The sequence below is a fragment of the Pleuronectes platessa genome, chromosome 2 (assembly GCF_947347685.1).
Source record: "Pleuronectes platessa chromosome 2, fPlePla1.1, whole genome shotgun sequence".
Classification (NCBI taxonomy): Eukaryota; Metazoa; Chordata; class Actinopteri; order Pleuronectiformes; family Pleuronectidae; genus Pleuronectes; species Pleuronectes platessa.
In genome coordinates this window covers 22267721-22287597 of record NC_070627.1, presented here as the reverse complement: position 1 = coordinate 22287597, position 19877 = coordinate 22267721, and the positions used below count along the sequence as shown (strand labels likewise).

Genomic DNA, 19877 nt, shown 5'->3' with positions numbered 1-19877 from the left:
TGACCTTTCCTGGCTGGTATTTGACCTCTCACAGCTGGGGGCCATGATGAAGATACATCCTGAGCATTGAGAGAATAAATTTGCTGAAAGGTACAAGGGGGAAAAGTAAGAGTTTTTCCTCACAGACATTTGCATGCAACATACTGCCGTGTGGATTCGGTTGTTTATTCATCATGTTTTAGACTAAATCTTTATTCAAGTGTTTATTGAATCAAGTGGGGTGGGGAAAATGTTTACTCTGGAAGGTCACTTCAAGTTCTATAACATCCTTTGAGGCCCAAACTAACACATTTATCAAACTAACTACTCTCGAATACAATGGTAGGAAAGGATTTTTCTTTAGTGAGGCGTCTGATGTCAGGTGGTTGTGATGATGATGCTACTCACAGATATTTTTCCAGATTTGGCTCATTACGTTTTGAGTGAAACAGATTATTTGCAACAGCTAGTTTTCAGAAATACAAACACTATTGCAGGTGTCCGCAGAATGTAAGTACTGCTGTAGTTTATAGAGCCCAACCAGTGGGGGAGTGTGGCACTTAACTTTGAGCTTGTTGTTGATTTGCAGCTCAGTGATTTCATGGTTCCACACAGATCCTTTTGTTTACTCTTTTTGTCCTGAAACCTCTCACTAAATGCCTGAAGGAGCATCACAACTGCCTCCAAAAGCTAATTCAAATGTTACAGCAGGCTTTTGTTCTTGTAGAAAAGTAAAATCCTGGTGTTACCACTTCCAACTTGTACTTGCCACACCTTTAAGCTGGTTGGAGCCCTGGAGCTTCGTGTTCAGTTCTGAGAGATACTTGTGAGCGTTCAACATCAAGCCCAAACCAAACAGCCACTTTCTATCACCAAGTTCAATGACATGTCTTCCCTTCATTTCTATTACGGTTTTGGTTTGTTTCTTCAGTGTAAAAGAGTGAGCACATATGCGCTATTTACCCATCACATCTTACGATAGTAAACTAAAGTAGATTCACTCAATAGCTTCTCGAACTGTTGGATGTTTACCTCAACTTTACGATGACGTTTTGTTTTGATCTGAAGGGACCACCCAGAAGGAGATGTTAATCAAGTACTTATATTAATTTATCGCAGAAAGAATGTAACTTGTATTTTGTTTGTGTTTAAAATTGAATCATGGGTTAATCAAACTGTCGTGACGACGGTGCCCCTTTGTGAATTGTAGGATGTAGGCCGCTCTGCATTCCGATGTCACAGAGACTTACATTACAATTAAGGTGACTAAGAATTTAACATGCTTTGCACTTTGATGCTAAAATGAGAAACCAAACATGGTTAACTTGCACTTGAACGTCTGGGGGAGGAAAAAATTGTATGGATCTCTATGCTCTACAAACCCTGACCTCAGATCTAACTGACTTACATTTACTGGTTTCTCAGTATGTTTTCTTGCTAAAACACCAAAAAGAAAACCACAGGATTTTGTCATTGAAGGCAACCACAGCTGGACCACACTGAAGATCTGACTGTAACCATTAGCTTTACCCCTCAAACATAAAAATGCAGACAGGTACTCCTGTCCTGCAAACCGTTACACATCTCTTTTCCATGTGTCCCAGTGAACCAGAACTGAGTCTAAATCAGCCAGAAACTATTTGAATGGCACTAACATTACCCGACAACAGCAAATCCCTCATAAATGGACTTACCCCGATGAAAACCTGTTCTCAGTATACTCTCTGCGGCACTGGAGTGAGACGAAAGGGAGATGCGTGAAGATGAAGGAGAGCCTCTGGGGGTTTTATTGTGTTCCAGACACTGTAGCTGGAGTGAGAGCGGGGGGACAGAGGGATGAAAGCAAAGACCAGGGAGAGTTGAAAAAGACAAATGTATAACAGATGAAGATAAAGTGATATATTAGGTTGAAAAAAACGTTAGCAGAAAGATATACAATCAATATGGACAAATGTCCCATTAAGTCTCCCTGGGGGAAATTATGTAATTGATCCGCTGTTGGCTGCTCCTAAGACAAAATCATATCACAGGCTAATTTATGTCAGCATGAACGCAGATCCTCCTTATTGTTATTGGCACATGTGCCTTTCCTTAATAAATATTTTTGTTCTCCACTCTGAAAGCAGAGCTGGCAGGTCTGTAAACAGTTGGTTAGATATTAAAGACATTTATGGAAACCAATCCAATCCTGAGCGTCTGTTCCAATTTTCTGAGTGTAATTGAAGCTGAGCCATAAAACTGTGACGAAATGGTGTTTATTCACTCAACTCCGCAGAAGACTGCACATGTCCTGATGTGTGTGGTTAAAAGGAATTTAAAATGAGGGACTGTCATTTATCAGGCCATGTGTTTATTATCCAGTGATATAATGAAGACTGGCACAGTAATCTATCCACTCAGGCAGACAGATGGGAGAAAGGCCCTTTTCTGCAGCTCATTTGCATGAAAGCTCCGGAGCTGTCAGATTCTCTCGCTGCCACAATGCGCCGTCAAGCTGCAAATAAACCGCACCGACGACTATTTTGGTCTCCCTGCTCAGGTTTCCTCCTGCACGGACTTCAAAGTGAGTTCCTCTAACCTGGAATTGCTGCAGCAGAGAAACAGCAGAGCAGAAGCAGATGAACTAATTTACTCGCCCTTCCACTCCGAGGCCCTGGTTAGTCGGAGCAGGGAGCCGGTGTGTAGTGTGGTATGCAGCGCGCGGCTGGTTCACATTAACTGTGTCCACGAGCCCGTGAAAGTCGCAAGTCTTCCCTCCTCCGCGCACGATCCCTCACAGAGTCCCCGTGGGTGAATAGTTTGCCAGACTGAGGAAAACACACTCGCACGCGCGCACACACATCCTGCACTGAGAAGTTGTGTGCGTGTGTGGGGGGGGCGGGGGTTGAGAGTGGGGGCATGCATAAATAGAGCGCTCCTCTCCTCCGCGTGGAGCGCGCGCCCTGGCTGAGATACGGAGCCCTCGGATCTCGCATGATAGATCATATTTTTTACATTATTTGGACCAAGTATTTCTAATGCAACAAAATGCACAAAATATAAAATGGAACCCAGCAACGTTTCTTTCTCAAGCCAAACGTGGAGCAATAATTCTGGGATTACCCACTGACCTTATTTGTTTGGCTGCACCCTGGAGCGCACAGTCCTCCTCTGCCAGAAAGGTGCCTTCGCTGTCCCGGAGGATGCTCAAGCTTCGATAATTTATTTTTTCTTCCCAACATTACTCCTGGGAGCCCGTTGGAAACATCCCGACTTCACACGGACAGTTTTGCGCATTGCGTAATCGGCACAGAAATGCGCGTGTTCCTCAGATAAGCGCCACATAATGTTGGGACTCGTCTCTCCTGGAAGGCGTCCGTCGCACAGCGTACTGTGTTGTAAACGCAGAAGAAGCAAGGATGAGAGTGTCTAGTATGCGTGGGGAGAAGGGTCCACATCCGATGCTGGTGGCGCTCTGTGGACTGTTTTTGGCTTTGACGCGGAGCGGAGCAGGTGAGGAGGAACACATCTTCCTCTCTTTACTGCTGATGCTGTTTCTCTCCATCAGTTGTGCCTTTGTCCCTAAACTTGGCTTCTCATTTTCCAGTTGTGGTTCTGTGCATGAAATCCATTCACATTCATGAAACTGACTGCGTGTGATAGTATGTTATGAATTTTCAGTTGGCATTGTACTGTATTGTTTTTTGCTAAATAAAAGTAAAGCAATGGTCCCACTTGTTGCAGATAAATTTGATAGTGGAGCTGCCTTGCATCTTTCCGTTAGACCTACATGTAACCCGAGAGTCAGCATGATATCCAATGGAGAAAGGGCAGGATTCTGTCACAGCAGCCACACAATGAGTGGGTTGATTAAATATTCATGATGAACCCAATGAATTGGTCTCTGGCGTTATCCATGACATCACTACTGGAGAGTGTTTGTTGACCTTTCTGTCATCAGATATAAAAGCACTGATCTAAATATTAGTTTAATTTGATCTCCCTCTTCCTTTGTGTCAGTTTCCAGATGTGTGGACCACGCCTGTAGTCCACCCATAGGGAACCTGGCCAGCGGCAGGACCCTCACCACCCTCTCCAGCTGCTGTGGGAACAACTCCCCCCAATGCAGCCCTTGCCCCCATCCTCCCATGACCCCTGACCTTGGCTCCGGGGACAACCACCCACCTGCTCACATGACCGACGACCCCTTCTCAAAGCCGGAGACCTGGTGGGCATCAGGTGCAAGGACCGCCTTGCAGGGGCAGCAGGACGAGATCCAGTTGGATCTGGAAACACAGTTCTGTCTGTCCCATGTGGTTTTGGTGTTCAGGTCGCCCCGGCCCGCTGCCATGGCCATTGAACGTTCAGCCGACTTTGGGAGAACCTGGGAGGCTCTTAAACTATTTGCAAGCAATTGCAGCACGGAGTTTGGTTTGGCTGATGATTTTAGTCAGCCAGGCTCTTTGTGTACATCTCGGTACACCAGTCCCACACCCTGCAGTGGTGGTGAGGTGAGAGAATAAAGATCTGATGTATTTCTTTTAGCGGATGCAAAATGTTTGATTCAATCTCCTCTTCTCCCCAGGTAATATTACGGACATTAGACCCCAGCGGTGCTAAAAGACTGGACCCTTACAGCTCAGAGGCTCTTGCCCGCCTCACCCTCACTAACCTCCGCATCAGACTGCTTAAAGCTCAGGCCTGCTCCGCACCTCTGAACCTGCCGACAGGAAGCACAACTCCCACAGCCTCAACACTGACCTCCACAGCCACTACAGAAAACTCAGCCTCAGCACCTTATGCCATTTACACTTTACTGGCCAAAGGGACCTGCCTGTGCCACGGACATGCTGAGTATTGTGTACCACACAACAGCAATCAAGACACTAGTCAGGAGAGTAATTTGGTGAGTAGCTTTTACTGTGTGAGTAGATGCATGTCAAAGAACAGACATGGATAAAGGGACCGTGAGAGAAAGTGAATCGGCCTGTAATCTATTAGAGATTTGAAGACCACAGTCGTGAGGACGTTTGTTCCAAAAATAAAAAAATTAAAAAAAATTTAAGTGCTTTAAATTGCTCGATTTACTCTTAACAACACCTGCCTGAATTCGTTTTACAGCCCACTCTAGACAGCCGGGGCCTGTAACATTCACTAATGTAGGTGAAGTAACTAAACAGGCCCAGATGTGTCTTCCAGGTGTCTGGTAGGTGCCTGTGTGCTCACCACACGGCGGGGGATCACTGTGAGAAGTGTGCCCCGCTCTACAACGATCGTCCCTGGAGGCCGGCCAACGGCAGCAGCGGGGAGCCGAACCCGTGCCAGAGTACGTGACTGCACAACTATTAGATCAGTGGGTAGTCCTGTTGCTGAGAGAGAATTACTAGAGAAGAACATTTTAGGTCTGGAGGGAGTAATCAGAGGGAAAATGTGGGTACTCTGAAATACAAACCTACAGTAGGTCTTATTAAGCCTCTATACACAGTTTTAAACACAATTTATATTGGTTGTCTCATATTTTGTCAAGATCTTGACAAGCTATAAAACCAGATTTTTAAATCAGACCCAAGCAGTGAGCCCTGCAGGAGAGTACCTGAGTCTACCCTGTTAAAAAATAGTCACATACTCTTCTAGGCTTCTTTAGTTTATTAAGATTTTTCTACCCTGGTTATCAGTGTTGGGATGTAACGAAGTACATTTACTTAGTTACTGTACTAAACCCTATTTTCACCCTATAGGGCTCTACTTCACATATCAGCAAATATTTGTACTTTCCACTTCAATGCATTTAAAAAATGCATCATGTTACATATTCACATTGTTGTTTATATTTTTTTAAGTAATCAATAACGAGAGGGGAATAGAATCATTGATCCAATCAGAGCTAACAGGTAACATTAGACCCCGCCTCCTGCAGCATCAATGGTGAAGAAGAAACACCTGAACAGGATTCAGAAGAGTCCCAGACTCAGCCATTATATGTCATGAATTGTTGCATAATGGAATAGGATGAACTTAGTAGGAACTTTTACTTTGAATACTTTAAGTAAATTTAAATGAAAGAACTTACTTTTACTCAAGTAGAAAAGTTAATGTTGTACTTTTACTTAAGTTATTGTTTGAGCTCCGACACTGCTGGTTAAGTTTTCAAATCCTTTGTAAAGGTAGACAACACTTAGCACAGACCTATGATTTGCTTCATTCAGGTTACCAGCTAACTCTCTCCACTGATGCCCTCACTCTGTCTCTCTCTCCTCTCTCCCACCACTGTGACATCAGATTGCGAGTGCCACGCTCACGCAGACAGCTGTCACTTCTCTCAGCGGACATGGCTGTCATCCGGTGGCACCAGCGGTGGGGTGTGTGATGACTGCCTGCACAACACGGTGGGGCGTAGGTGCCAGCGCTGTCGCCATGGGTACCACCGTCACCCGTTCCTGCCCCTCCATTCCCCCCACGCCTGCACACGTAAGAGACACACAGAACAAAAGGTCCCTCATTGATTCTCTGGAGTGGTGGATGAGCCATTAACCAGTTACCAAAGCCAACTTCAGGAAGTTGAATGATTGGCCATCAGGCACAACCGGATGAATCAGTATTCTTCCTGGTCCCAGTGACAGAGATTCAAAGTGTGTAAAGAGAACTAGTAATGTCTTGTAGCTCCATCTGCTGGCATGTATGTTTCTATTTTAACAGCAAAACCAAATGTTCCATCGGCATACAGACCTATATCTGTGCTTCTCAGGCTGCAGGTGTGATCCACAGGGCTCTTTGTCTCCTCGGCCTGGAGAGGAGGAACCCTGGTGCCACCCTCGGACTGGACAGTGCCACTGTAAATCAGGTGTAGGGGGCACAAGCTGCAGCTACTGCCTGCCTGGCTACTGGGGCTTTGGAGATAAGGGCTGTGAACCCTGTGCCTGCCCTCTCAGCTGCAATCCTACCACTGGGCAGTGTCTCGACAGGTATAGCTGTACATGAAATCTGTGGCCGTATGTTTCACCAAACAGTTAGGGAAGTCAATTTAACAGTATAATTACGGCAGATGATTTGATTTGTGTTATATGCTCTGTTTTTTAATGCTGTAGCTACACAAATAACCAGGTGTTCCATGTCGCTGTTGGAGGTAAAATCCCTGATCTGGATCATATGTTCCCAAATGAAGAAGAAGTACAGTGGTCGAAGGAGCTCGCAGTCTCTGCTCTGCATTATACAGGTGAGTGTTGGAGCGGCTTACTTTGGAATAATGCTTGGTCACAACCAGCAGTGTAAGGATTAATACTGTGGAAGGACTTTTTCAAACTTGAGATCAGATCCTATCCTAATGCCTGTACACAGGAAAGTGCAGCTGCAAGGAGAGGAAACTGAAAAGTGTGTCTGATCTCTGTAGGATTAAACACGATTATGGTAAGAAATAAACACCTCTACCTATTGAAAAAAATAAACTTTCCTACACAGTGATCTGTGCATTGATTTCTGTTTTAAAATACTGTCTCAATGTTTGCTTTCTCTGGAACTGCCATCTGTGTGACAGTGATCAAGGCCAGCGTGCTCTCTGCTCATGACAAAGGCAGCCACGCAGAGGTCCAGGTCAAGGTTCGTAAGGTTCTTCGGTCAGGGCAGGTGGCACTGAACCTGGAAACCATCAGCATCTATCCTCTGTCCTGGACCAGCCGCGGCTGCACCTGTCCGATACTAAACCCCGGTAAGAGTCCGGCATCTGGGGTCTGCTGCATGAGGCACAGAGTTACTGTTCAGTTAATACACCAAACGAAGTAAGAGGCTAAACAGATGTACTGGTATGTGGTTTTAAAAGATTAATATGTAAGAACAACCAATGAATGGAGAACATAGGAAGAAATTTAGGAAGAAAATTTGTCATGTTTACATGGAGCCCAATATACCGGTATTAATTAATGAGTTATCTAACCCTTATTAAATTAAAACAATAGTAAGACACTGCCATGTAAACAGCATTTTCTGATTACTGTAATTCAATTTATAAAGCAAGTTATAATTGACATGTGTATGTCTTAATAAAACAACAAAATACAGTGGCAAAAAAACGAAGGTGATCACTTCGGGATAAATCGGCATTTATGCACTTAAGTTTTGACAATGACCCTAAACATAGAAATAAATCTACAACAAAATTACTTCAAACAAAGAAAAGCGGCTTTTTGAACTTTGCTAAGTCACAGCCCAGAGCTCAGACGAGTTCAGAGTGGAGTGGTCCAAAGTTCATCCTGAAAGTTCTACCGGTCTGATCCAAACTTCCCAGAACCACTCGTGTGAGGTGATCGATGCCAAAATATGTCAAACCAGTTATTAAATCACTTTGGGTTCACTTACATTTTTCTCCAGAACAGGGTTTGCTACCTGGGTTTGCTCAGTTAAGACATTACACTGTCATTCTTTGTCTGTAATTAGCTTCATCACATTGTGTTAGTCTTTACTTGTGCCTTTGATGAAGATCGAATTATGTTTTAACATCTATAACTGCAGAAAAGACTTTGCAAAGGGTTCACACACACTTGTTCTTCTCACTGTAAATTCCCTTTAGAGTTTTACAGCAGTTTGTGTCTTTGAAATACATTTGTCACCAACTGATTTGATGACACATGCCCTGGGTTTGAATGTAAACAAGTAGAAGGACAGAATATTCATAATCAGACTATTATCTGTAACATGTAACCAGGAATATGAATGGAATATTCCATGAGCAACTCATGTAAACATTATTATGGAAATAATTTACTATTCAGAACAGGCTGTCACCTGTATGTGTGCATCACATCTTAAATTTCCTTACCAGGTATGGAGTACCTGCTCGCAGGCCCAGAAGAAGCTGGAACAGGCCGTTTACTGGTCACCATGCAAAGTGTGGTGTCCCCCTGGACACCTCGACTGGGTCTACTCATATCAGAGGGCCTGAGGAATGGATGTCCATGAGCTCTATTATCTGTAAAGGCAGAACACACTCAAGAGAACTGCACAATTCATAAGTCCGTGGATGGTTCAGAAAAGGGACTGAAAAAAATCACTGGACAACATCAACGATGGCAAATTATCCAAGTGGTGAACTCATGGTCCAAACCTGGAGAGTACTCACACTGTGTGAGTGTTACATAAAATAAAGACTGACACGAATGCTTGGAAATCCGATTTGATAAACTGTATGTAAATGTGATGTACCTAAAATTAAAAAGGTCTTATCAAGATGCAAGATTGTTTATGCACAACACAAACAGCAAACTATTGCTTCTATTGTAGATCCTGTTGCAACTTAGTAAAACACCTTGGTTTGTCAAACCGAGTCCTGCAAATCAATTCCATGGTTGATATTTCTACTACGAGAAAGAGGAAAATGTACAGAACCATATGGAAGTCTTTAAGGTATATACAAAAATGTACCACGTTTTTTTTCAATGAATGTTTCTAGCTTATAAATGGTAAATACAGTGCAGTTTGAAATCTAAACCTATAGAGGAATATTGAGGGATAATGATAAAATGCTATGAAACTATACCCAACACATAAGCAATATAATCAGTGAAGGCACAGTGGGGGGTGCTGTCTTATTATATACCAACACTGATTATCATAGACAATATTGGCTCAGACTGTGAAAAAGTGGAAATCCCTGACATATGATATAGATGTGCTTCGTCTCTAGAAGGACAAAAACAAAACGGAGGTTGAAATTGTTTGACGATCATTTTTAATTTGGACGCGTTTTATAAATACCATGATGTCTTTTAAGGCCTGAGTGACACTGAATGGTGACCACAGCATTCAAATTGGACACTCTGGACAGTGGTGAGACAAGGAAAAGATTTATGCAGCAACAGTTGAACATGACAAACCACTATGGTCCACGCCAGATACAGTGTTGGTAAACGAAAATGACAAAGATGGTTCACGCGGCAATCAATGCAGATGTAGACCCTGACAAAACGTTGACGAACAGTTAAAAACTTCTGTGGTAATATTAGTATTATGTCCACTGCACACACGCTGGGACAGTAGCCTTGTTTTCATATAGATCATCTGTGTTTTGGTCTCTCAAGTGATGGAACTAAAGACTATATTAATTTGAGGTAAATTCCTAAAAAAAACATGAACATTGCTCAAATTGAAAATAATCTAATAACTGCTCAGATTAACTGGTGGTAAATCAGTGCTAAGAGATAATCCTGACAAACATAACGAATAACTCCTGATTAACATGAGAAAGCACAGCACAGCAAATCAAATAAATGTATATATATTGCATATAAAGGTGAGTCTTTGAGCTACTGTCTCTGCAGCAAATAGCTTGGCCCGCAGACATTAAATTATGCCATCCAATGATTGAGTTCTCAGCAAATAAAGCAGCCTACTTTTATACATAAACTATATTTTGTTTTTCTGCACACACAAAGTCCTTCTCTGATGGCCTTGCTAAAAACTGCCTTCGGGTGTTAGAGCTGTGTCGGTCTTAGCCCTCTCTTCAGGCTGAAAAAGTTGAACAGACCAATCACAGCTCCTCGTGGAGAGGGAACAAGAGCCTGTGAATGACAAATTTGACCTTAGCTGGCCATCTGGCTGTCTGTAGGTGATGCGCTGTCAGGTGAGGGATCTGAAGTAGAAGGTGTAGCGTCAGTTTCAGGGGATAAGGCGGAGCCCTCGGTCGGGGCAGCAGAGGCGGCGCCGCTGTCAGACTCTGCTTGGGTGGAACTCTCTTTATCTTCGTCCTGAGGATAGAGCTCAGGGTACTTCTGCATGCACTCTTGCATGTTGCGGAAGTTGTCGATGCACTCCGAGCCCTTGACCTCTTCTGAGCTGTAGTGGAAGCAGGAGAACGCCTCTTTGAACTGAGACCCGCATGGTCCGCTGGCCATGCCGCCCAGGCACGGGCAGTTCCAGTTGATGTCTCCACTTGGCAGGATCAGGCCTGAAGAGACAAGAAACCACACAATGACAAGTCAGCAGGATGAGTGTAAGAGCGAAAGAGAAAGCTGGTAGTGTATATTTTGTGGGGGTGTTAAACATCCACAGTTCACATCTGGGGTATTATTTTATAATTTTTGGGGGGAGGGGGACTTGAATGTACTATTGGTGCCCGGGGGATCACCAGGGCTGTGCTCAAGAAATTGATATACAGTGGCGTGCTTTAGTACAAAGAGCTTCACAGGTTTGGTTACACTATTCATGGAATTTGCCTTCAATAAGAATAGAAAATATCACCAGACCTTGTCTCTGAGGGATCAATGTGTTTCAGTTCCTCTTACAATTACTTATTGACAAACCTTGCTCCTCGTACGGATCGTTGGGATCATCTGCCACCAGCTCAGCGTTGCTGGGCGCCTCATGGTCTTCCTTGGTCACGAAGATAATGCGATCTTTACCTTAAATAAGAAAAATGGGGATTAACACAAACGATTGAGTAGGAAAACCTGGTCCTGGATGATACGCTATTATCTTATGATGCAGGATTAGGCTTTTCCGTTTACACTAGAATGAACACGGTGTTGTTGTGGTGTTTGGCCGACATAAGACCCCAGGGGGCGCTCTCTCTGTCAGTAGCTATGACTTAACCTGCTCTACCGTCTGACATCTCAGTCTCTAGCTCTAACTGCTAACCCTTTGGCAGCTTTCACCGTTTGTCACTTCGCCTATGTGTGGAGTTACTGCAGCGATTATAGCGGAAATGTACCATGAAACTAGAAATAATACATGTGAATCTAGAGCCCTGCTGCTGCTGGGGGCTGAGCTCCCCCCGCATCGAGCGCTGTTAGCTAACCTTCCGCGAGTTACCGCTGTTTCTGGAGAGTTAGCCAGGTAGCATGGCGGCTAGCTCGTTGACATTGCTCAGCGACGAGCTGGAAATGAATGAAAGAGGACGCGACATTACCTTCCTGCCTGCAGTACGACATGTCTGCCGGTGCTTCTGTCCGTCGAGCCTCGTCCTCAGCGCTGAAAGGTCACCAGTGGGAGAGGAATTACACAAACACAGCGACGATTTCATCTGACAAACCACCCGGCGTCCAGCGAGCCCGTTACCTCCGTGACCTGCCCACATGCGGACGCACACTGATGACGTCACAACAAAATGTATGGGAAGATAATAAGTTTAGTATTTTTAACTAAATAAACATAAGTTTACGCCAAGTAATTCAATTAAACTCATTGAAAATAATTAAATCAAATAATAAATGTATTCATATATAGGCCATTTTTCATAATTAAAATAATTCATAGTTTCCTTTTCACTACTTCTGTTAAATTCAAATAACCTTCAAGAGCCTCACCATGTGACCTTACCACAAACACAGATTCCTGTCAATACAACTTTAAGAAGACATCTTCTGCAGCTTTATTTGAGTGCATGAGCATGTAGTGGTGGTGATATATGTATATGTGTGAACACTGATCCCACAGCTTAATAGATACAAGGCCACAGATTTGCATTTGAAGAGCTGAGTGATGAAAAAGGGAATTTGGGAAAAAAGGGTATTAAAGTGCAAATTAAGGAAAAATATCCTCAAGAATGTATCATCACAAAACCCTAAACCTAACATATCCAATCAATTCACTTCCCAAAACTTATTTTCAGGGGAATGTCATCAGCTGATAAACATACTAATAAGTAATGTCTTAATTAAGTGGACTTAAGACTTTTTATTTCTACTCAATCGTTTTATAGTAAAATTTAAGCATCATTCAATGCAAAACATGAATGTGATGAGCTTTTAGTGGTGTGTTAACAGCTTGAATAGTAAAATCTATTTTGTACTCTTCTCTCAGTTAAACAGAAGCATGTGGTTTGTGGTTGTTGACTATGTCTAAGCTTGTTGCTGCATGTTGTGTGGTTCTACCGTAGATCATTGTCAAATCCACTTGAAGCAATCAATAACCTATTTTTATATGCAATGATCTTGATGATTGTGCCAACAAATAATATATTGTAGTCTGTTCAGATCATTCTATGAAAAAGAACAAGGAGACAATAGAAATCAAAACACAATTTCCACGTTATATGGAAAAAAAATCCAGTTTTTTTAATAACTCAATTATGTCTGTTACATAAAGTAAAAACCAAAACAAACCCCTTTTTCAGTCCCTATCAAACCCACCCTCATCCCGACCATCTCGGCAGTATTGTGCAGCGACTCAGTCTGGGAATAAAAGAGCGTGACGAAACAGACAAAACACTTCTCTTTGAGAACCCAGACACAGGACAAACACTGTGCCCCACATAAGACCAGAGTGAATATGAACACAGTCCAAAATTTGAAATATCAAAATAAAGAGAAATGACAACCAGCGAACAGTTTGTCTGAGATTAACAGAAACCTTATGAGGAGTACATACTTTATTTATACTTAGGGCCCTTGAAACCTCAAGCTTGATTGCTATGTGATGAACATGGCATGGCTTTCTTTCAGCTCCCCTCTGAGACGTCCAGGCACGGTGCTTTCAGCTTGAAATTAGCACCAGCATGTTGTTGTTGTCTGAATGTTGACTGAACATGCTGTAGATGCCTGAGGTAGTCAGAGACAGCACCTCACACCTGTGTGCTTTCAGGCATTATTCAGCTGATAAGACAGTCAGTGGGGATTTAGGCAGCCTGCAGAGAGATGGGTGATAGTTCTTGGAATATAAAGGATTGAAGAGACACAACACAATGCTAACCACTGGGAGTAACCCACACAGTTATCAAGCTGCTGGTGGGGAAACAAAGACTGATTGTGCCAAAACAATGCATTATAAAAAATAATCATGAGAGGGGGTGGATGCTTTGTGTCTGGTGTGTGTCACAAGGTTGGTATTTTCTAGAAGAGCAGTGCGCCCATGCTGCCCACTTCACTCTGCTCCTTCACAAAGATCTCAAAGTACTGGTAGATGATGGTCACAGCCAAGAGGATTCCTGTACCCGAACCGATAGCACCCAGGAAATCTGCCATGACAGACAGACCACCTATACACAGACCACCAAAGGCAGCAGCTGTGGGGATGTACCTGCAAATAACCAATAAGAGTTATAAGCAAACATTTTTGAAAGACATCAATTGTTATTCTGCGAATAGCGAACAGAAAGAAACATCAGAAGCCTTTTTCTTAGCTTGCTTTATACCTGTTAAGCTCATGCACCATAGAGGTCTCTCTGTGTCCTCTCATCACCATCTGTTGCTCCTTCAGCTGCTTCGCCACCTGAGACGCACACAATGATATCAGTGGACAGTTGTACACAAAAACAAAAACAAAAAAACACAATCACACACTTACATCTTTGGCAGAGGATCCTGAGACGTCAATCCAGGTCTTGGAGAAGAAAGCGCAGGAACCGAGCATGAAGACGATGTAGATGACAGCATGAACTGGGTCGTCCAAAACAGAACCAAATGACTCCGGAGGAGAAAGGTAGTAACAGAGCCCAGCCACTGGGTAGGCCCGAGCTGGTCCTCCACTTGTGGCGTCCTTAAGAAAAAAAGAATTAGTTAGTGAGATGGTGCAAATCCATGACTTACAGGGGAGTCAGAGTCTGAATCTGATTGTACTATATTTATACAAATAACACAGAGACTCCTTGATACAATCTCTCTATCCTTAAACATGTTGCAAGGCCTGAGACTCTCTAACATACTTACAGACCAGGTTCCCAAGAGGTTGACCAGGAAGTTGCCGCTGAAACGCGTTGAGAGCATCTGAGAAATTACGTAGAGATTAGAGACCAGCGCAGACTGCAGGATGATGGGGATGTTGGAGGTGTAGAACAGTTTGATGGGGTAGGTGTTATATTGGCCACGGTAGCGTGCAGACTTGATGGGCAGGTCCACTCTGAAGCCCTGGTGAGGAAACACAGTCCACATATGTTTAGTCACAGAGCAGCTACAAAGCACCAAAAGACCTGAGTATCACTTAGAATGTATGTTTATCTATAATCCAATCAGAGTTTTTGATAGAAATAAAACCAGATAAGGAACTATACTGCTTGTAGTTGCCGTTTGCAGCTCACCTGGAAGTATATGACCACTGCAAACACGAAGACAGTGGCGATGAGGTTCAGGAGGTTGGGCAGGTTTTGTCTGTAGAAGCCTTCTCTCAGAGCACGGACCTTGTCTGTGCGAGTGGCCAGTAGATGGAAGAGAGCAATAATGGCTCCCTCAAACTCAGTGCCTAGATAAACCAGAGGAGACACAGGGTGAGTCATTATGGCACATTTTAAGAACTATCTAATTCCTTCTCAATACGTGTTTGTTTCCGGTGCTCATACCTCTGCCAGTGTTGACGGTGGTGGGACTGAAGGCCTTCCACACGATCGTCTCACAGATGTTGGTGGCAATGAAGAGAGAGATACCTGAGCCCAGACCATAGCCCTTCTGGAGAAGCTCATCCAGCAGCAAGACAATCAAACCTGCAACGAAGAGCTACAGAAACAAGCACAATGTTTGTACTGAGACAGGATATGTTAACATGTAGTTGTAATGTACAACTAATTAAAGCACCTCTAGACAGTGCTCGATAAACCTGCCTTCCACATGAGAAAATCTTATTAAATTTGCTTTTGGGAAATAAATCATTAAGTTGTAAAACTTACATACAAATTATGAAATGCATAAACCTTAAATTGTGTTTATCAAGCCTCAATTTGTCTGCTTGTACAATAAATGTACTTTTGCAGGTGAAAAGCATTAATTAATTGATAGATCAGTGGATTCATTTCTTTATTTGTTTGTTGCAAATCTTGGCAGATAAGCTCAGCACAGTTAGACTTTGCAAATTTTAAGACACAGTAAAAGTCTAAACTTATGTAAAAGAGCAGCAGCAGGATTTTTTGGTATTAACCTGGATGATGATGAGTAAGCATATCCCAGCACCCATCTCTGAGGGGTCTCCATACATGCCAGTCATAACGTACACAATGGCCTGTCCAATGGTGATGATCATTCCAAACACTGTAAAAAGACAGAAACAATGATTGGCACTGGCATCATAAGAGGCACAGCTGCTGCCAAAACTGTTGTTCCCAAATAGAAGAGTGCTGTGAGAGTGCAGGCTTCAAAGTATCGTCAATGCTTCAAAGAAATGTGATACATTCTAAAAAAAGCAGCTGTAATGAGGAATAAAACCTACATTTCTGAGCTCCATTAAAGAGGGCTCTGTCCTTGGGAGTGTCACCAACTTCAATGATCTTGGCACCAGCCAGCAGTTGCATGATTAGGCCCGATGTGACAATGGGTGAGATACCCAGCTCCATCAGAGTACCTGCAAGACAACGTGGGCTGCACTTAGAAACATAATCAGCCTCACTTACAATAAGAATAGCACCGGCACCAGAAACAATGGCAGAAGGACTACAACTGTTGACCTTTGACTAATCACACGTGGTGATGAGATTAGGTAACAGCTGATAACAGCACTGGAATCCAATGAGTTTCCCTTACTGGAGCTGCACCAGACATATAAGAGCTTTCATGATTTAAGAGTGACATTCAATTTGATCCAATTCAAGCACCTCTGTTGGAAGCCAGGATTACTCTCATCCAGTAGAAGGGATCTGCCGAGTCTGATGACATGATGCCAAACAGTGGAATCTGGATGAACAAGGAGAAATATAAAAACAATGCAATAATCCACTGTCACCAATAAGAGAACCAGTAGTTTGGTTGTGATTGAAGTTTGTGATCAAGAGATACCAACCTGGCAGCACACCAGAAAGATGAATAGTGTGATAGCGGTCCATAGTACTTTTTCTCTAAACTGAATCTAAAAGGGATGAAAAAAGAACAAATATCAGTGCAATTCAAGATTGTATAGAGCGAAAAATTATACCACTTTAATAAACGATGACAGATCAACACATACCTTTCTTTCTGGTTTCTGAATTTCTGGCAGGACCGCACAGAAGGGCTTGATGACCTCCAAAAATTTAACTTCAGAAAGAGATTACAAGATTAGTACGAAGCCATAGTAACACTGCAATTACATTACACTTTAGGGTCAGCAGCTCTCCTAGCAATGTCCTCAACAGTGGTGTTATTTAAAATGTTAGGTCCCCTAAAACAAGGTTGGCTTAGACGCTACGTCATCACTAGCCAGAAGTCAAACATCTGCCAGCTGAACATGGCAACTGGACAGAGGTGCAACAAGCACAGCGTTTCTCCGTGAATATGGGGAAGTATAGATACATAAAGTTGAGCAAGGTTGAGATAAACTAGTCGCAAGTGTGCTGGCATGCCTGCGGCTGCTCTGCTGCATGTTTTGAGTCTATCAGCTGTGTCAATTACTGAATCTGACTTTAACACTAAATGATTTACCATTAGACTGAACCTGAGTCAGGATCAATCGACTCGCTGCTGCAAATCCAAATAGACATGCTGATGAAAAGCGAGGCGAACGGAGTTTCAGTTTTTTTTTTACTGCAAGTTTTCCTAAATGAAGAGTTCGAGCAGCTAACTGCCGTTAGCCTGATGCTAATCGTCGTTCAATCACAAAACGATTGAGCAATGACTTTAAAAGAGGAAGCTCATTCGAAGAACTCAATTAAAACGCCTGGAATCACATCTGACTGTGATACAACCCTCAGAAACGTCGCTAAATCACAGTGAGACGAAATTTGAATACAGTACCAACTTCCGTTATGGGCTAGCTCAACTTGCCACCTAACCCAAGGTTAGCTAAGTAGCTTCCCGGTGAGCGCTGTGTCCGTTACCGTTGCAGCTTAAAGAATAGAGAACTGACGGCAGGTAGTGCAGACCACCGCCGACACGTGTGCACAAGAGAAGAAGCTCACTTACTCCCCATGGTGTCGGTAGTCCTGTGTCTGGGTGGTTACTGGGAGCAGTTGGAGAGCTGAGTGGGTCAGTGTGGCTCCATCCAGCCGCTCTGTGGGGAAAGAGAGAGCAGCAGAGACACGTCACCAGACAAGCCGCTAACACACGTCACTTCTCCGCTCCACACACGCGCGTCACTCCGCCGGCTGCAGGCCACACACAGCCCCGGTTCTTCACGCACACCTCGTAGTGTGATGTTCACGTCCCATCGGCTCGAGAACATGCATGTTCAAACTAATAACATTAATAAATTCATCACTGTAACTCGCAGTCCTCCCATCCTCCAGAGGGCGCCCCGGCAGGAACTACCCCGGAGTTCTGACACACTCCTCCATTAGATTCCTTCCCCCGGCCCTCAGAAACCTGTACTTACCATTGCCTGTCTATAAAGAGGTGTGCACATAGATTATATAATAATAAGAACAATAATCGTAATATCAACCGGCTATTAGCCCCACATCTTAATCAGTACATCGGTTTTAAACAAACCAAACAGGCACTTCAAATGGATATTATACATTTTATTGATATACCTCCCTTGACAGATGATTGATTACCTTTCCTCATAATTTAGCTTTAAAGCTTCTGACATAGCTTAATTTTTTGCTTCTCTTAATTACAATCTGTATTGTGTAGCCATTTGCAGATATTCAATTTGTATTATCTGAACATTTTGGTATTTTTAACCAAGTAAAAGTGCAATAAAAACAATTAGTAGTATAACCTAGTCAAAGCTGATATACACTCGGCCCCTGCTCACTGTCCGAGCAATGCTGCTCTCTATTTGACATCCTGAAGGCATGAATTCCTTAGTCAGTCCTCCTGTTCCTCTCGTTGTTAACCCTACTGTGTTGGTTGATTCTGAATACACGTCTACTGCATATCTGTTCCAAAAACAAGTCATTTCATGTTGCCACCAGGGGGCGATGTGATTTTAATTCATAATTTCTGTGTAGATGTCATCAGGCCGGGACTCTTGTCTTACATGTCTAGTTTGGAGTTGATTGCACGTATGTATGTATGTCTGAGATACAGAACATCGTGTTTTGATGACGTGTAATCAAGCTTTTACGCTTGCCATGATCACACCGTGTGATGAAAACTTGAAATTCGAGGTAGTTTATATCTCCATCTTGTTGTGATGACACTTATGTCCATATGAAGTTGATCTGATGAAAAAGCCCAAAAGGGAAATATAAATCCTTCGAATTACAATAGGGCTTCCCACCGCAGGTTCTCGGGCCCTAACTATAACTGTGTTGAGTGGAGTTTTTAACCAGTTGAAGTCACAATTAATCAATCTTGTCTCCATACTCACCACTAGAGCGCAGTGTTGCTCCGGTGTATTTAGCCATGCCTCTGTGCTTGCGTGTGCAGCGTGTATAGGTGTGTGTGTGTGGTCCCAGTATAACGCATGATATTTACACTTTGTCACATTATTTGGATTAATGTAAAAGTGATTGTCCATGTTTTAAGGTTTGGGTTTGTGTAAGTCTCTCAGAAAGCAATGTCAGTCAATGATGTGGCTTTCAGTGGTGGGATGTTAAGGGGAATTAAATTGAAATTAAGGAGATGTATTAACCAGAGGCTGAATCAAGGTGTGTTTGTATTATGAGGAGATTTCATTCCGTCACATTATAGGTCAGTGACTGCAGGATTGAGTGGTGATGAGCACCTATGGCTGCGCAGTGCTGGTGACTGGTGGCACACTTAACCACTGATTCATAATAATGAAACCACTGATTGACAATGAGTGGACCACTTGATTTGTTTTTCAGCAGAAAACACACACATACACACACACACACACACACACACACACACACACACACACACACACAGACACACTCACACACACACACACACAGAGGTAAAGGAGGATGGTGGAGAGCCTGCTCATCTGCCCTCAGATAAAGAGATATCTGTTTGTGCGGTTACATAATGACAGCAGCACTGTGAGCTAACACAGAGGTGAAGACAAGCAAATACCACACAGCCCCCCTCCAGTCTCTGCTTTCCACCACACTTTCAATGGCCTCTTATGTTCAACCTCTGATGCAGGGTTTAATTCCGAAACAGAAATTACGATTGTGAATTTATTCA

General features: G+C 43.2%; 3 protein-coding genes across 3 annotated transcripts; 1 reads left to right on the top strand and 2 right to left on the bottom strand.

Moving 5' to 3' along the window:
* Window positions 1-3392: 3392 nt before the first annotated feature.
* Window positions 3393-9033, top strand: si:dkey-202e22.2 (netrin-4). Its single transcript, XM_053412272.1, has 10 exons — window positions 3393-3471; window positions 3979-4469; window positions 4544-4864; window positions 5158-5284; window positions 6238-6426; window positions 6704-6920; window positions 7044-7171; window positions 7294-7362; window positions 7490-7660; window positions 8771-9033. The coding sequence occupies exons 1-10, from the start codon at window positions 3393-3395 to the stop codon at window positions 8905-8907; spliced, it is 1929 nt and encodes a 642-aa protein (XP_053268247.1). The 3' UTR covers window positions 8908-9033.
* A 626-nt stretch (window positions 9034-9659) lies between these two features.
* On the bottom strand, window positions 9660-12017 carry chchd4a (coiled-coil-helix-coiled-coil-helix domain containing 4a). Its single transcript, XM_053412478.1, has 3 exons — window positions 11852-12017; window positions 11247-11345; window positions 9660-10891 (listed from the first exon to the last, which is right to left on the bottom strand). The coding sequence occupies exons 1-3, from the start codon at window positions 11871-11873 to the stop codon at window positions 10527-10529; spliced, it is 486 nt and encodes a 161-aa protein (XP_053268453.1). The 5' UTR covers window positions 11874-12017; the 3' UTR covers window positions 9660-10526.
* A 955-nt stretch (window positions 12018-12972) lies between these two features.
* On the bottom strand, window positions 12973-17897 carry LOC128425654 (protein transport protein Sec61 subunit alpha). The gene is made up of 12 exons (XM_053412371.1): window positions 17739-17897; window positions 16807-16874; window positions 16642-16707; window positions 16457-16535; window positions 16075-16206; window positions 15787-15896; window positions 15215-15368; window positions 14957-15117; window positions 14589-14786; window positions 14227-14418; window positions 14075-14151; window positions 12973-13959 (listed from the first exon to the last, which is right to left on the bottom strand). Exons 1-12 carry the CDS (start codon window positions 17743-17745, stop codon window positions 13773-13775), a joined length of 1431 nt encoding a protein of 476 aa, XP_053268346.1. The 5' UTR covers window positions 17746-17897; the 3' UTR covers window positions 12973-13772.
* Between the last annotated feature and the right edge of the window lie 1980 nt (window positions 17898-19877).

What these genes read in the sequence shown, in the direction of transcription:
- LOC128425654 (XM_053412371.1), bottom strand. An exon ending in AATCCTGGCTTCCAACAGAG is followed by an intron (nt 16,207 to 16,456) that starts GTGCTTGAATTG and finishes GTTGTCTTGCAG; the next exon opens with GTACTCTGATGGAGCTGGGT. An exon ending in CAGTGGTCATATACTTCCAG is followed by an intron (nt 14,787 to 14,956) that starts GTGAGCTGCAAA and finishes TTTCCTCACCAG; the next exon opens with GGCTTCAGAGTGGACCTGCC.
- chchd4a (XM_053412478.1), bottom strand. Translation starts at nt 11,873, where the DNA reads ATGTCGTACTGCAGGCAGGAAG. An exon ending in GTCGTACTGCAGGCAGGAAG is followed by an intron (nt 11,346 to 11,851) that starts GTAATGTCGCGT and finishes TTCTTATTTAAG; the next exon opens with GTAAAGATCGCATTATCTTC. An exon ending in CGATCCGTACGAGGAGCAAG is followed by an intron (nt 10,892 to 11,246) that starts GTTTGTCAATAA and finishes TTGTCTCTTCAG; the next exon opens with GCCTGATCCTGCCAAGTGGA.
- si:dkey-202e22.2 (XM_053412272.1), top strand. Translation starts at nt 3,393, where the DNA reads ATGCGTGGGGAGAAGGGTCCACATCCGATGCTGGTGGCGCTCTGTGGA. An exon ending in TTTGACGCGGAGCGGAGCAG is followed by an intron (nt 3,472 to 3,978) that starts GTGAGGAGGAAC and finishes CCTTTGTGTCAG; the next exon opens with TTTCCAGATGTGTGGACCAC. An exon ending in TTCCCCCCACGCCTGCACAC is followed by an intron (nt 6,427 to 6,703) that starts GTAAGAGACACA and finishes TGTGCTTCTCAG; the next exon opens with GCTGCAGGTGTGATCCACAG.